General features: G+C 40.1%; 1 protein-coding gene across 1 annotated transcript in view; it reads left to right on the forward strand.

Moving 5' to 3' along the window:
• The window catches only part of PTPRR (protein tyrosine phosphatase receptor type R), a 138421-nt gene that overhangs the window by 92427 nt on the left and 29685 nt on the right, over positions 1–16309 (forward strand). Inside the window, exon 7 of the mRNA XM_054631446.2 lies at positions 15428–15614. Coding sequence (XP_054487421.1) covers positions 15428–15614 — 187 coding nt within the window. The remainder of the gene's footprint in view (positions 1–15427; positions 15615–16309) is intronic.

Here is a 16309-nt window from a genome sequence, read left to right on the forward strand (position 1 = left end):
CACTATCATTCAGTGCCTGGGATTGTTTCCCTGGCACTGTGATTTTTTTTTTTCAAGATGTAGCTTGCACATGTAGTGTGCAGTGGGTGTGCAAGGGGACCAATCCTGATTGAAGCAGTTGCTTATTGCCTTTTAGGTAATTGTCTTTTCAGTGCAGGGTCTCCCTGAAGCCCTGCATTGTGGCTTCCCTCCTTCTAGGCCATCTCAATTAGCTGAAAGCAATGCTGATTTCTGGTTCCTGAAGTCTGGGTGAAGAGTAAAAGCAAGGACCTTGGGCTACCTGGGCTACTGAGGTGGGAGAAACTACTCTAAGTAAGGGGGAGCGTGAGATGGGATCCAGCTTCCAGGGTCTCCTGCTCCATGCCCAAGAGGTCTGTGCTGGCACATCGATTCATCACTAGAGAGAGAATAATACTGTGCCCCCAGCCTGCATTTGTGGAACACTTCTGTGAGTGCACAGAAACTAAAAACTTTCTGCAAGTGCCAGATCTTTGAGCTGCATGAACGTCTGTTCTGTCCAACCCATTACAGACATCTTTGCTTATCTACAGTGTAGGAAGAGGGCAGGAATGTGAATTGTCCCCTTTCTCTGGAGAGGAAGTGAACTCAGTCACCAGCCTAACAAAGACTCTCTAAAACCTGTATTTTAACTATTTGACTCCTGGCTGCTTGAGAAGCTGTTTTGGTTGTGTTTGCAGCTCTTTGAAGCAAAACTCTGTGGGAGTTGTAATCTCAATAAATAAATGCAAATAACTCTGTACCATTGCCCAAACTTACACCCACAGTTCATTTCCCCGTGTCTGTGGCACATCTTAAAATTACTTCAGATTAGTGTGGGTGGATGGTAGGTTTCCACTCCTATTTCTATCTCTGTTTTCAATTGTCCCACATCCCTTTTTTCTCCCCTTGTGAAAAATAAGCTTTCCAAGGCACATGACTCTCACTTTTGGGAGTGGTTAATTTACGCAAATTAGCCTACCCTTGTTTAAGAAATTCTTGTGATGCAGCTTCATGGCCCTCTGCTCTCATGTACAGAGGAATGCTCTGTTCAGCATATGCAGTCTGTGCTTACCCTTGGTTTTGCCTTTACTGTCCTCTGGGGTTTAGTCAGGAATTTTATGATAATTTTATTGTATTCCCAGGTCTCTCATCTGGCGTTTATTCTTGTTACTCCAGTTGCTACTGGTTTTAGCTTGTACACAGGAAACCACAGTGCCAATCAGTGTCGTTCCCAAGGTGACAGGAAACCCTATTTGGTCGGATGTTGATTGTGCTTGTCTTTGCGGCTCCACCCATCACATTTTCTTCCTTTTTGGCTTAAGTTAAGACAAATTAATCAGTGGCTGCCATCTGGTAGACAGTTTTGGTGGGTTTGCAGGGATTTGTCCAGCTGATCTTTTGAAAAGTCACACAAGGCAAAATATCCATGTTAATATTTAAGTGCTTCTTGAGCCTGGAATTTACAGGGACTGCTGTTGCCCTGAGCACATAAGTAATTTGAGTTGTGTGAATGATCCCCTTGTCTTTTTCAGCAGCAGTTTTGGATCTTTAAGTGCTGTTTGGAAATCAGAGAGTTAAACTCTGATGCAGCTTTCCAGTGACTGATTTCCTCAGCTCCTCTCTGCCTCTAATTTGTTTCTGTGCTTGACCATCCAGGCATGGTTTCTGTGACTGCTTCACCAGCTGTCCTAATGTGCAAGCAAAGTGGGACATCTGGGAAAGTGAGGAGATGCACATTAGCTGGACTTGAATGCTCTGAGCACCTTGTCTCAGCCCTTAGCAGGATGTGTCCATCTGTGACATTTGCAACCTAATATATCACCTTTTCACAATGGTAGGTTGGAAGTGCTGTGCTAAGGGACAAAGGCACCAGCCTCTTTATGGGATTGGTTTGTAAGCAGCAAGTATCTCCTGAGCCCTTCACTAGTAGCCACAAGTACTGGTTTCAGCCAAACAACATAGAAGGAAGCATCTGTATCAGATTTACAGCATTCTATTATTTAGAAGGAAGGTTGATTTTTCACATTTGGGGTTTGTATAGAAAAGTTTCCTTGAGTGTCCCCATTAAGGTCTGGAAAAGACTAATGCTTTTATTTTAAACAAAAATATTCCCCTTTCCTCTTGTTTTGGAATGCATTTATCTCTGTTCATGATATTTCTTTTACAGGACAGCCTAATGCTGAACAAAGTTCAATTCCCCTTAATTTAAAATGTTAGGAACAGACAGAGAAAACACTTAAAGAAAGAAAAGAAAAAAATCAAAGTGCCTCCAAAACTGCAGTGTAAGATATCCAAGTATTTATTTGAATTGCAAGAATCCATGTGCTGGGCAGTGCTTACATCCATCTTATCTTGTAGCCATCAGTTAACAGTCCAGGCCATGAATCTTTTCTTTGAGTGCAATCATAATTAATTTTACTTCTATGCTGTGCTAGGAGAACTTTTCATAATTATGAGAGTTGACTAATTATACTACTTCTTTTTTGAAAAATCCAGTTCTGGATATTCAGCAGAGATCTCTTGCATAGTCAGAGCTAGTATGTACAGAAAGCTTAACATTGTTAGCTAGCAGAAATGTCTCCTGTGTGCACATACACCTTTGCTCAAGGAATACTGCATGTAAATCTCTGGGCTGGGGTATTTCTCAGCTCTTGCTGGAAATTCTCTTTAGCATTCTCTCTGAGAGCCTTGGTCACAGATCAGGATCCCTCTGTGCAAGACTCCATATGTACACAAAATTGCAAAGTTCCTCTATCAAAGAGACTTACATTCTAGACATCAGAAAAAGTAGTAAATGCATACAGGCAATCAGATGTGCCTCAGCAAACAGAGAAGCAACAGCATCATGGCAGAGATGAGGATGGCCAAAGTATACCATGGGAATGGCTCAGCCAAAGAAATACTGCCCAGAGGCAGAGCTGATTCCATGCAACACTGACATTTCAGCCAGGCTCTTGCTAGAATTGTCTGCTTTGATACCATCACATCCAAGCTGATGCAACCATTTGGTTAGGCTTTGAATCTTATCTGAGTTTCCAAGACATTTCAGGAACTCTTTTTGTGATTTTTCCTACTAAGACAAGTGGGACATTAATTGGTTAAGTGTTGCAATATGTGTTGCAAATCAGTGCCTATCTTCATGAAATACCTTACCTTTGAACTCTCCGTTCATTTCTCTAACGAGGGGAGTCTGTAAGAAGCTACAAAAGTGATATTTCTTTCTGAGACTTTTCCTTATGCTCTCTATCAAAGAATATACTTTGATGCTTAACAAACAGAGAGTATTCTTATTAATTTATGGTATCTATAATTATCCTTGTTATGTTAATATTGTGATTTGATAACAGCAGCAAAACAGAACACAGCAACTTCAAATGACCGCTCAAATATGCGATAGGCATCAGAAAGGGAAGTAGTGTATATAATTCCCACACAGAAAAATGTCGTTAAGTACAATGTTTCTCTAGGGAATTCAGTCTCAGTGCTTCAGGATGACCAATGGCAGCTCCCTGGAAAACTGCTGCCAGCAAGAGATGGGGCTGGTGCTGGGCAGGAGGCAGCTGAGTTTTCCCCTCTGCCAGGGCTGAGAGACTGTCCTGCTTCCCACCATCCCCTGACAGTGGCATCTCCTGTTTTTGAGATGTCTCAAATCCTTCCTGAGTCATAAAAAATTCCCCTGGGAGACTGCTGCATAGTCCAGAGGCTTTCAGTTCCTTTCCCTGGATTTGATAGTGGATCTAAAAGCACGGTCTTACAAGAAGAGAAAATGATCAGAATGGCAGAAAAGTACACAACAGTTAAAAAATGCAATTTGCATGGGCTTGTTTCACTCCAGACTCTGTTTAGCTTGTTTGGTCTCAGTGGATTTATAGACGTATCTGGGAAGAGAGTTTGGCCCACAGAACACAATACTGAATAGGTTTACAAAAGAAGGCAGCATTGTGAAAAGCAGAAAGCTGGTATTGTAATTAATCCTCAAGTTAATCCTGTAGCTACAGAGAATGCATTTGCAATTTACTGATAAGATTATAATGAAATATCTTTTTTCTCCTTCATTACAAGGATTTTCACAAAGGTAGATGGTTTCAATAACCCTCTAGTCCCCATGTATAATGCTTACTATTGCCTGGCTCCCAGCTACAGAGTTCATCATCCAGGGTCAGTGCAGAGGTCATAAGGTGGGCTAAGAATACTGTCTGAAGGAAAAACCACAGAAGGGAAACACCAACCACAAAGATGGGAAAGCACCCTTTGGTTCAGAACATTCTAAAGTACAGATTGGCAGAAGATGGAGAACATACTGAAAATAAGTAACAGTATTAATGAAGTAATCAATAATTCCTGCTTGCTTTGTTCTTGCATTCTTTCCCTAAAACTCCTCTTTCTATTGAAAACAGGATACTGGTCAACCTTTAGCTTTACAGGGTATACCAAGTTTATGTTTCTACATTGCTTCAATGTATGTTAGCCTGACCTATATTGCATCATCAGCCATATGAAGCTCTGTGTGTTGGAAGCATTTGTGCTGAGATAGATGGAGAGGAGGTCAGGTTGGGAGTGACTTCAGTTTATCTTTCAGATATGACTTCTCTCCTTTCTCTTTATTTCATAATGCAATGTACATTTAGAGGAACACTACTTTTGTCAGGATCCTCACTTTTCTCTCCTTTATTCAAATTCATAGAAGTAAATTTAAATCAAGCGATTTAAGTTTCTAAATGCTATGAATCCTTTGCTAATAGAGGACCGACTGTGAATCTGAAGCAATTGTTATTATGTCACTCCAAAATTTTTAGTCTGTGATGGTGCATATGAGAAAGAGTAGATCAGAAAGCCTTTGCTCTGGCCTTCATCTCTGGCCTTCATCTCTGGGCACAGGTGCTGATGCGTTTCCCTGTTCTGGAGTCCTGCCTGTGCAGCCCCCTATAGGAATGTCTCTGATGAAGGCAGGTGGTCCAAGGCCATGGACTTCAAGGGATCTGCTGAGCTCTGTAGAAAAGAGCTCCAGATCACTTACCTGTCAGTTCCTCATCAGCTTTTCAGCCCTAAATGGGACTGCACAGTTTGGCAATATTTTTTTAAAGGTCTACCTAACCTCTGAAGTGCCAGATAAAGTACACCTTGGCATGCAGACATTTGCAGCTCTCTTAAAAGCATTTAAACGTTGCTCTGTTTCAAATTGCAAGCCTAAGCGGATTTCCTAAACTTTATTTTCAAAGGGAATGCAGGCACTTTTCACATTAATACGCTTGTTTGAGCAAGCCTTCCCATAGAAATCAAGGCCAGAAAGCCAGACTATGCCAGTGGATCAAGAAAAAAAAGCTGGAAAGAGAAAGGTTTATATGTAAAGCTTAGGTGTCAGGTCTGGAGACTTTAGAAGCAGCTAAAGAAAGGGCAGATCTAAGAGCACATATATGGGTCCTGTCTCTAAGAGCTTAAATCCCATCAGTTCGTTGTGCAGCTTAGGTTCATTAGTCACCCTGGGAATGGAGCTGTGTTCCAAAGTGGATGTGCTCCAAGGATTTGGGCTCTGTACAGGCAGGCTCAGGTGCTTTGTCTGCTGTGTGATCGAGCAGAGCTGTTGTGCCGGCTCCCTTTGGAAACGTCCGTAGGTGGCGCAGCTCTGTTGAGCAACGTTGTGGGTCTGGAGGTTTTGCATTCCTCAGAAACTGCTGCTGTTCAGTAATTTCTTCAAAGTGCACTAACAATTCATTTGTCTGCTTAGAAATCTTCCGTGTGACACTTGCAGTAGTTTAAAGATAATGAGGACCAAGTCAAATAAACAAGGAATGTGCTTTTTTATTATCTTAAGGTTGACAGGGTGTAGTAAACGCCTCTTTTCCCAGATGTTCCTTCCTGTCTTTCCCAAATGGCAAACTCACCAGGAAAGAACTCATTGTACTGATTAGCCTTCAAGTCACAATAAAAAATAATTTTCTCCTACTGATACTGTCTGAAGATACTGCCCATTTACATTTAGAATATTCCCGCCTATGTCTTTTTCCAGGTCAGCTGGTGTTGGTTAAAGTCTCAAAAGAGTATTGAAGGACATCAGTATGCAAATTGATTATATATTTGCCTGTTTGGATGTAAGGGTTGTAGATTACATTCCTTAAATGAGCAGCATTTGCAGGATGGAAGTAGAATTTGTGCTTAAGAGATTAATTATTATGGAATACATGAAGCTAAATTGACTTACCTAAGGCTCCTCCTATGAAAAAAAAACAAACCAACTTTTTTTTTAATCTAAAATATGAAAAATCTATTTTTCATTTATTTGATTATAGACCAATTGAATAGCAGAAAATGTCAGTTAAGCAGTCTTAAAAAAACACTTCCTTGAAGATATTGCTGTAGTGTTGCACCTCTTCATCCTCAGTGATTAGTTCAGTTTTCCTAGATAGGCTGTTCTCTGTATAATGCAGACAAGCATCCTCTGGGCATCATGAAGTGCTCAGGAAGAAGTGAGCCTTGCATGTTCTGGGAAAAGTAATCTGGCTTTGCACCTGGATAAGAGATCTAAATTGGCAATGGTGGTACAAAGCTACAGCTTCTGCAAGGTCTCACAGAGGTACTTGTGAACTGGAAGCATAGAGGGGAAACTTATACAAGTATGACAAAAATATTACGCAAATTGCTTTTTTTCTTATTTTTTAAACAAAATATACAACAGACAAAATATGTGGGTTTTTTTAATAGTCCTTGCTGGCTTACCCTAAATAAATGCATTATCTGAGCTCCTTAAGTTGTGCATTTATTTAATATCTGGAGACCTAGCAGTCAATTATTATTGCTCCCCATTCTCTTTTCATTTTTCCTATTCTTTTAACTCCTTTTGCTTATATTCATTGTAGTAATCAGAGAGAGAACAGGTCATCCAGTAAGTTTGTGCAATGAGGCCTCCTGTATGAAATAGAGCAATGCTGCAATGCAAGCAGATAAGAATAGTAATAAACAATACTGCATTCAATTAAAGCTCTACCATGTAAAGAAAATTAACCACTAATTGGTAAACATTTGTTCAGCTCTTGGAATAAACAGCTCAAATAAGCACAACAAATTAGCATCTTCATTGATTTTTGCTTCTCAACATTGAACTCAATTTTCACTCGTGCTGCAGACACATAAATGTGACTATGAAGCAGAAACAGAGCTTTATGTTGCCATTCAAATTTTATTGAAGATGTAAGTTTGCGTGACAAAATGCAATTTGACTGTAGAAATAATCTACAGGAAAAGATGGGAGGCTGTTTAAGCTTTGCATTTTTGAACAGTCAGTTTCCGTGGCTGAGCAGCATTGCCTTATCGAGGGCAGAACAGGAGTGAATTGGCAGAACATTAGAAAGCCTGATTAAAAGAGGGAAAGTTGAAACTACACTCATGTCAGCTGTTTTCCTCTACAGGATATTGAGCCATTCCTGTCCTAACCAGATACTGATTGCTTAAAACTTAATCCAGAAGTACTTGTCAAAACCGTTTCCTCAGCTCATTTTGACCTGCTGAGCTGTGAGTAGATCCTGAGAATTGTTTGCAATTTAGTGCTAGATGTATTGGTCTCCTCTCACTCATGGCTGTGGGAACAAGATCCGACCCACTGGAGAGAACATGAACTGCCTCCAGGTCTCAAAAAAACTATTTAAACTTCATAGCTGAGTCTCCAGATCTGTTTCTGTGGACTCAGAGAGATGGGATATACTGCCAGGAGATTTCTTATAGCTGGGAGGCCGCAGAGGATTGGAAGTCTTGCCTCACAGCAGCCATATATCCCTCTTCTTCTCCCAGTAGGTACACCGCTTACTGTCATCATTTCCAGACCCCTTCCTCAGAATCAGAAAACATCAGTTAGATGTTTTCTCTGTTATCAAAATAGAGAAAAATAAAAATACAACACTGGAATACTGTGAGGAGAGCTGTGTGACAGAGCAAACATGAACAGAAACAACAGACATCTTCTCAAGAAGATGCATACTTCATATTATTGCCTTTCTTAGAGTCCTGAGCTTAAATATATTCCATCTCTGGCTTTCAGGTGATAGGTACTAACTTCAGTGTTATATTCAATTAGCCTCTATAAATTAGGTCCTTGGTTTGGTGAGATGGGACTGCTACACCAATGGCTACAGGATTTGTCTCAGGTACAGATATCTGCAAGGCAGAGTAGAAATAATAAAAATATCAGTGATATTAACCATTTAATTGTTAAGCATGTTTGTGGAAAATTGGGCTAATACCTATCTGTCCAGGATCTCCTCTCTGGAGAGGAAAAATCAGAGCCAGAAGAATATTTATCTGTGAGAGGAATAAGGTTTTGGAAATGAGGCCAGGAACCCATAGAAGAAGAGAGGTTTACTATTCCCAGGCATGGTAAGAAGTCAATAGGTAATTTCTGGTGGTTTAAGTAGCACTGCTATGTCAGGGGATAGCAGGAGACTGGGGAAGGTCAAGTTTTGACCTACTGCACACCCAAGTGCTGAAGGTGGAACTAAAGTCCTGAACTTTTTATTTTTATGCATAATAAAGTAACTGTAAAATAACCAGACATGAGCTGAGCAGAATAGATTCTTCGAGGTATCAGATTCTATCAGTTTAGACTAATTGGTCATAATGCAAAGTAAATTCTTGTTTGGCCTTGTTAGTTGGTTGATCTCAACTTCTGATTTCTGAGTACTTCAGTTTGGGATGTGATACAGGTTTGGTTTGTTGAAAATGTTGATAACTTCAGATCAGAGTGGTTCCTAAAGGCCGCAGCTCTTGTTCAAGTAAAACCCAGAATTGTTAGGAGGTAAAGCAGAGAGCATTTGGGAAGCTGAGTTTTCATTGTGGGTCTGCCAAGCATCTGTATATCAGTGCTTCATAGGGCACCTGGGAGTGTAAAAATTAAAAGTACAGTATGGGCAATAAATACTAAGTGCAAATATTTATGTGTTAGGATGACATTCACATACTTACCTAAATATTTTTAGTTCATTATTTTCTCAGACTAATACTGATGATATTGATTAACCTTTGTGGAAAGAAAAAGTAAATAGGAGGATAATTACATTAATGGGTATTGTATATTATCAGAACTCATGGGGTTTTGTATTAGAATATTCTTTAATATGTGCTGCAGCACAACAGAAAATTGAAAGTTATGAGCTCTACATTTAAAGGAAAGAATGTAGATGTAAGAAAAATGAATCTTCATATTTCAAATTGGGATGTTCAATAATGGAATTTTATTGTATTCTTAGAAGACTTGTTTGAGGTATTATGCTGATGCTCAGAAGAAAATCAAGAGATTATCATAGGCATTAATATAACCATACTCTCATTCACCCCTACTTTCCCAAGATATCCTGTAATATCAGCAGTACATGGTGGATATATTTCAGCCTAGCAAGTACAGAGCAAGAATCATATATATGGATTTTGGAAAAAAATATAAATTGTTCTTATGCATTGGAAGCAAATACTTAATAGTACTGTGAATATTACTTTAAAACTTATCAAATTATTGCTTCAAATGAGAGTCATCTCTTAACCTTCTCAGGACTGTCTGTAATGGATATTATAAATCTTCATTTATGAAGAAATGTCTCAGTTGTTTATTAGATGATCCATATTACTATTTGCCCAAGGCAGGAAGAAAACAGCAATATCTTCAGTCATTTGAAAAAATTATTTTAGCCTCTTGGTACTTCTGCTTTTCTACTTTTCCTTTTTTCAACACTGATTTTTCTTGATGAAGTCAGAGTTTCCTATATTTATTTATTTTCTATTGGTATAGAAGATTAATAACAATCCTTTTCTAATTTACTGTAGTTTTCACACTTCACTGGCATTTTACATATGACATTAGTTCATCTACATGACCATGTTTTCTTTTAGCTATTTTGCTAAAAGCTGAAAGAAAGCCGAGAACTGTATTTTTTCCATTGTTCTTTTTTCCAAATATACTTTTTTTTCCCTTTGAATTGCTCTGCTGAAACATGAAACCAGGTATGCAGGTGGAGTCTGGCAGCAGTAAGTGCTGGAAAGGCTGCACCTAGTTGTGCCCTCCCAGTGCAATTCCAGCAGAGTAAACCCCACCTGTGGGCAGTGCATTTGCTGATGAGATGGACTGACAGACTCAGGATCCATGGCTAGGCCTAATCCCTGAGCACCAGAGAAACAAAAGGCACGGGGGAATTGTGCTGCTTTTTCCTTCAGTAAAACGCAGGGAGAGCAGCCCTGTGGATCCCTGGTACAAGCGGGATCTGAGGACCCAGAGCAAACTCTCTCCCCAGCAGCTGCATCCAGCTGTGCTCCCCATGCTAATTGATGGCTTTATTCACCCACACGGTGACCCAGCTCCTCCTGGGTGCAGGGCAGCTCGCCCAGAGGTGGCACAGGAGGAGGGAGGCACCTCCCGTGTGTGTCCCTAGTGCTGGGTCAGAGGGCAATGACTCCTAGAGGGCAGCAGCCATCACCGCTGCTTCCAGAACGGCTAGGGACACAATGGGAGGCCGAGGCTCAGGAATCTGGGTGTTGCATTTTCCACAAGTGCTGAATAAACATGTGTATTTAAAGAAATTATTCAGCTCAAATAAACAACTGGGAAAACGTGTGGGGTAATTGGATTTCTGTAATCAAATCTATGGCTTAATTTTAGGGTCAGGGAAGACTGGAAATGACCTCACTAATGTTTAATAAGGCTTTAGTAACCTGGTGTCCCTCCAAAGTGGACAGGTGGAGCTTCCTTTCAAGAATTTTCAAACAAACATTGCTTTTTAAAATTTTAATTTTATCATGCCTTGTAATAAAATCTGCTTCTATAAATGTATTATTTAAAATACTCTGGTGAATTCTCATCAGTGAACGTGTTCCTATTATCCAAGTGAAAAGAGATCTTTGAGTATGTAGTAAGACTCCCCTCTGGGATTCCAGACAATACACAGACACAAGTGGTTTCCTGATGCACTTATTCACGTACCCAGTGATGAGGTGGCTGTCCCAGCTGGTGGAACAGAATTAGTCTCCTGATAATTTTAATATAATGTTGCCCAAATGTTTACAATTCCTCAGATTCCTCACATGGTACTCTTCCCCGTTAAGACGCAGCCTCGAGAGGATGCTGGGGTAGGTCTATCATAACAAAATCTCATATTTGGCCCAGACTATTCCCATGGGAAACATAAAGAATATAAAGTTATTTAAAAGGGAAAAAAAAGCTTGGCCTGGAGAAATAGGGAAAACCCATGTGTATGGGTCTCTTATTCTAATTTGAAGTGGAAAACACCAGTCAGGAGATACATATGCATATGTATATATATAATGTATGTATGTATGTGTGTATCTCCAAGTAAAATAAGCTGTCTGATTTGAAGTGTCACTGGTAGGATTGTGATTTCCTTATTCAAAACTTAGTGTAGGCAAGCGCTAATTACCAAAAATGGGCTTTGTTTTAGGTGGTACCTCCTTGTTGCTGACCTTGTGCAGTCCCTCCTAGTAAGGTGGAAAAAGGGGAGCTTAATAGGTAACTTCTTTCCATCCAGGCAGTAAAAGAGAAGAGAATTCTTTCTCTCTATTCTTTAACAGGGAGTGAGGAATTTAACTATTAGAGGAACATTGAGAATCCAAAGAGTCTAGAGGAGGATCTGAGACTATAATCATCTTTTATTAGAACATACAAACATGATGGTTCAGGCCCTCCCTCATCTTTCAAGACAATGCAAAATGTTCTATTTTCAGCCCTCTTTCTAAGCATAAGGAATGCAATAAAGAAGTCTCTGTGATCAATCTAATATTCGTTTTAGCATTTCTAATGTATGTAAACATTATTTAAAAAATTTTGTTAATTGAAGAATAATTCTTCAGAAAGGTTCTTTGCAATATCCATATTTATGGAAGCATTACCTTTAGAATTGTGATCTATTGTTTGTCTTCTTATGAACGACTAAAAAGATTGCTTTATATTCAGTTTTTAGTCAATGTGTACCTTTTAATGCATTAAATACGCACCTAAGAACTGGTTCTTCTTTCCAGATTAAGTAAGATCCTCAAGACCAGTGTTCATCAATAATCCCCATAAATGGTAAAAGCTGTAAACTCACAGTTATAATTAGATCAGGTATTTTTTTTGTTGTTGTTAAAAAGGAAATAGTCCTGTTGCCAAGACTGTCAGTTATAACAATGTAAAAGCCAAAGAAAATATTAGCATTTTCACTGTACTTTGTTACTGGACAATGGGAGTACTTTTCCTCTATATTAGGAAATCCCAGGAGGCTCTCCCAGAAGTATGTCTGAATCTAAATTGCTACCCATTTCTCAAGTAAAGGTAACCTAAACAGATTTGGAGGGATTCATTGCACAGCTCTTCTGTAGATTTCTGGATGGTTTTCAAAAGATTGGATTTGCAATACATGCACTCAGAGCCACCTGTTTTAGGGACTGCCTTTTTCCATGGAATAAATTGCTAGTCGTGGTCAGAAGAGGTGCTTGTGTGGAGGGGTTTTGTGACAGGTCTAACAGGATGTTTTCCTTGAGAAGTGGTGTGGAGCTGGGAACTGATTTTCTCCCACAGTCTGGCGCAGGCCCCAGGAAAATGGGATAGGCATATGAGCCAGAACCCTCCTGAAGGGTCCAGCTGAGAGCAGCCACCATGGTGTGCCCACTTCCCAAGACTATCACAGCTCTGAATTTGGGTATGAGTGCTGGTACTGCTGACTGGAACCCCAGTACCATGCAGGCTGTGCCACAAGGCACAGAACACTACTAGTAGTCTGTGCATGTACCACTTACCCATCATTTTTTGCTTAGGATGCTACTTCACTTCTGCCTACCTTCTAGCACAACTAGCAGAGTCATACCCCACCCACTTCCCTGTGCCAACAGAAATTGTCCCCACCTACCCCTGGAGGCAGCCAAACACCCACTGCTGACTCACTGTTACAGGCCTGGGCAGCAAAGCTCTTGCTGCCACCCACCCATCACCTAAGCTGAAATAGGCTTGTGAACAAAATGACACAATGTGAGACTCACCCATTCCACTGGGTGGTCTTGTCTCTTGGACATTATTTCTTTACGCTTTGCTAAGTGACAGGGGAGTGACCGGAGTAATTTCTATTCATGTAGACTGACATGATAGAAATCGCTTAATTTAAAATAAAATTACTGAAGCATCTGCTGACATGTGTGAGGTTCAACAAGGTGAAATGTCAGGGCCTGCCCTTGGGTCACAAAAACCCCTTGCAGCTCCACAGGCTGGGGCAAAGTGGCTAAGAATCTGCCCAGTGGAAAAGGATGTGGAGGTGCTGGTCAACAGGAGCTGCACATGGCCCAGCTGGCCAAGAAGGCCAATGGCATGCTGCTCTGTGTCAGGAATAATGTGGGCAGCAGGATCAGGGCAGTGACTGTCCCCCTTCACTCAGCACTGGTGAGGCCACACCTCAAGTCCTGTGTCCAGTTCTAGGCCCCTCACTACAAAAAGGACATTGAGGTGCTGGAGCATGTCCAGAGAAGGGAAATGAAGCTGAAGAAGGAGCACAAGTCCTTTGAAAGGCTGATGAGGAAGCTGGGGATCTATAGCCTGGAGAAAAGGAGACTCAAAGGAGACCTTATTGCTCTCTACAACAACCTGAGAGGGGGTCAACCTCTTCTCCCAAGCCATCAGGAACAGATAAGGGAAAATTACTTCAAGCTGCACCAGATTCAGGGTGGAAGTTAGGGAGAATTGTTTCACTGAAAAGGTTGTCAAGAATTGGAATGGGCTTTCCAGGGACGTGGTGGAGTCACCATCCCTGTAGGTGTTCAAGAAATAATTGGATATGGCACTTAATGCTGTGGTTTAGTTGGCATGGTGGTGCTCAATCAAAGATTGGACTCACCAGTCTTGGAGGTCTTTTCCAACCTTAATGATTCTGTGATTCTATAGAGGAAAGCATTCCCCCAACATTAGTAGCATTTGCCTCATAGATACTATCAGATGATGTCTGTATTATAATAATATGTAGTATTACTGTAAAAGGGACAGTTGTATCTTAACATCCAGTGTTCAGAGAGGTGTGTAGTCACACTCTCCCAGCAGTTCTCCGGCAGATGAGAAATGCACACAACCAAGGAGAGTTTCAGCAGAAAAACTGGAATCACTGGATAATAGATTACCCAGTAAAAGTTAATCACTGGCATATGGGATGTTACAAATGGGCAAGGTTGTATACTGATCTGGCAGGATGGCTATTAGGAGAGACTTGAGACAATCTTTTGTTATGTTTGTCTATATCCACGCATGATAAAGTAACGAAGAGTTCAAAGAACTTCCTTGTAAACACACCTTAATGGAGAGCCAATACTGTGCAGAGGTAGGAATCTAACTGGTGTTCTCACATCTCTATCTGTGCATAGCTGCTTGGTAAAGGCTAACTGAGCTGGGCATTTGTAGTCAAGCTCATCCAGCTGAATCTGTCAGTCTTACAGGACTGATTGCTGCTTAGTAAACACAATAGCTTTGATAAATGCCTATAACTTTGTGTTTAGCCATCACAGTTTGCAGACCATGGATTTTTTTCAATCAATATGCCTAAAGTTAAGGGTCAAGTAGATAATATTTGATTGATGGGTTAAAAATACAAAAAAAAGCCAGGTATCTTAAATATTGTTTTAAGAAAGCCTCAAAAAGAATAGGGCTCATACCAAGCCCCATACAAGTGTGGTCTATTTTTATTTTCATGGCTCAAAGTTGTTATTGAATCCAACTTTATTTTCCTGTAGAAATGGAAATGTTATGAATTTTATAGTCCTGCAAGAAATGTATAGCATTTCCAAATAGCCCCTTTTAAGTTTATGACCATTCCTTCTCCTCAGACACAGATAATTTATTGTGGTTTATTGCCTCTCCCTTCCCTTCTACCTAGCATAAGACGTTGTCTACTGTCTTGGTAGTCCCAATGTTTATACTGCCTTTCACTTATTTCTGCTGTTTTTATAAAATTTTCCTGCTCCATTATGTATATTTATATGTATATTTAATTTCAGTAAATTCTTAAACATGCACCTGACATAACTCTGAATTTATTTCACACTGTTATGTATGTCAGTCAGAAATATATGCCCCGTACTTTCTTCTGTGAAATATTTCTTCTTTACCAAGATACCACTTTTGCATTTGACATTCGTAACAATAAGGTAGCATATAGGGAGTTGTTTCTGCTTCTAAGAATAATTCAAATAGTTGCCCCCATCACACATTTTTGCAGCATAGGTTGTTAGATTGAAGAAGTAGGATGTCCTTAGTTTTCTATCTGCTCAATTGTACCAGTGAAAATAGTCTTGCAGTCTTTGCATGCCCAAATCCATCAGTGACTATAGAGAAAGTCAGGGTGCATGAATAACTCAGGATCAGCTTCATGAGTATGGGATTTATAGTAACACAGATCTCATATAATCATTGAATTATTTTCTGATGCAGACGAGGATCCAACGTGTCACTAACTTTGGATATGAGCAGCTTGGGAAGTGTTGAACCTTTTGTCGCTGTGCCAACCCCACGAGAAAAAGTAGCGATGGAATACCTGCAGTCAGCTGGCCGCGTCCTGACACGGCAGCAGCTTCGAGAGGCAGTGGCATGTTCTCATTTGCTTCAGACAGAATTCATGGTGAGTTTAACAACATGCTTGAAATGAGGATTTTTGACATAAGTGGCACAACAGGAACTATGAGGAAAAATATTTGGGCAACACCTTAAACTCAAGGTACAAATTGTTTCCAAAAGGCAAATTAGATAGTTTCAAGAGGGTGTTTTATGTTTTTGCACTAAAGACAGAAAAGTCAGTCAATTATATCCGTGGACAATAGAGATTCCTCTTGGTCTGAAGTCCCATCACAGATGGGCTACATATTATAATAGAACTACAGTGCAAACAGTCAGAACTGTAACACTGTGACAGTTTCAAAGAGATCATAAAGACTATGATGAAAACACAGTCATAGTTGGAGATTTTGTTTATTCCCATATAAACACCATGTATGTTTGCAATTTGAGCACTAAATTTTTAGTAACCATAAATTATTTTTTGGAGCAGACAGGGATACCCACAGTCCCTGTCCAAAAGGGACTTTTTTCCCAAGGTCCAAAATACCTTTAACAAGCATGCCATACAGCAGCCTAATATACTCAAGACAAAAAACCCTGAAGTGTTTCACAAGTGTATTTATTAGTAAAAAGGGTAAGAATCTAAAATGAAGAAAGTGGCCAGGTGGAAAAAAGTCAGAGCAGAAAAACTCAGTCAGGGAAAACACATTACAACACATTACTTTAAGAAGACCTGAAAAAGTCTGGTATTGCCAAACA

The sequence above is a fragment of the Agelaius phoeniceus genome, chromosome 5 (assembly GCF_051311805.1).
Source record: "Agelaius phoeniceus isolate bAgePho1 chromosome 5, bAgePho1.hap1, whole genome shotgun sequence".
Lineage (NCBI taxonomy): Eukaryota > Metazoa > Chordata > Aves > Passeriformes > Icteridae > Agelaius > Agelaius phoeniceus.